This window comes from Pterocles gutturalis, unplaced genomic scaffold (genome assembly GCF_000699245.1).
Source record: "Pterocles gutturalis isolate BGI_N339 unplaced genomic scaffold, ASM69924v1 scaffold25431, whole genome shotgun sequence".
Classification (NCBI taxonomy): domain Eukaryota; kingdom Metazoa; phylum Chordata; class Aves; order Pterocliformes; family Pteroclidae; genus Pterocles; species Pterocles gutturalis.
In genome coordinates this window covers 1-256 of record NW_010101124.1, presented here as the reverse complement: position 1 = coordinate 256, position 256 = coordinate 1, and the positions used below count along the sequence as shown (strand labels likewise).

Below are 256 nucleotides of genomic sequence, written 5' to 3'. Positions count from 1 at the left end.
CTGCAGGCAGCTCCGGCGCAGGTAGCGTTTGACGCCCGGCACAAAGTCCTCAAAGAACCAAGTGCGAAGAAGTGCTGGCCCCAACCTGGCTTCGGGGCTGTAGCGGTAGCAAGCGGGGAATTTGTCCTGGTTATGGTGGCGGAGACTGGGGGGATCGCGAAGACCCCCGACCACCAACGGCTTGAGTTTGTGGGACCCAGTCAAATTGGCAGCCAGCAGCACAGTGACCCGCTCACGGGGAGCTGTCCGTCGCCGT

General features: G+C 62.5%; 1 protein-coding gene across 1 annotated transcript in view; it reads right to left on the bottom strand.

Moving 5' to 3' along the window:
- The window catches only part of TIGD5 (tigger transposable element derived 5), a gene marked incomplete at its 5' end in the record, with an annotated part of 2,552 nt that extends 2,426 nt beyond the window's left edge, over nucleotides 1-126 (bottom strand). Inside the window, one exon of the mRNA XM_010082404.1 lies at nucleotides 86-126. Within this exon, the coding sequence (XP_010080706.1) occupies nucleotides 86-126 (41 nt within the window). The remainder of the gene's footprint in view (nucleotides 1-85) is intronic.
- Nucleotides 127-256: the final 130 nt, after the last annotated feature.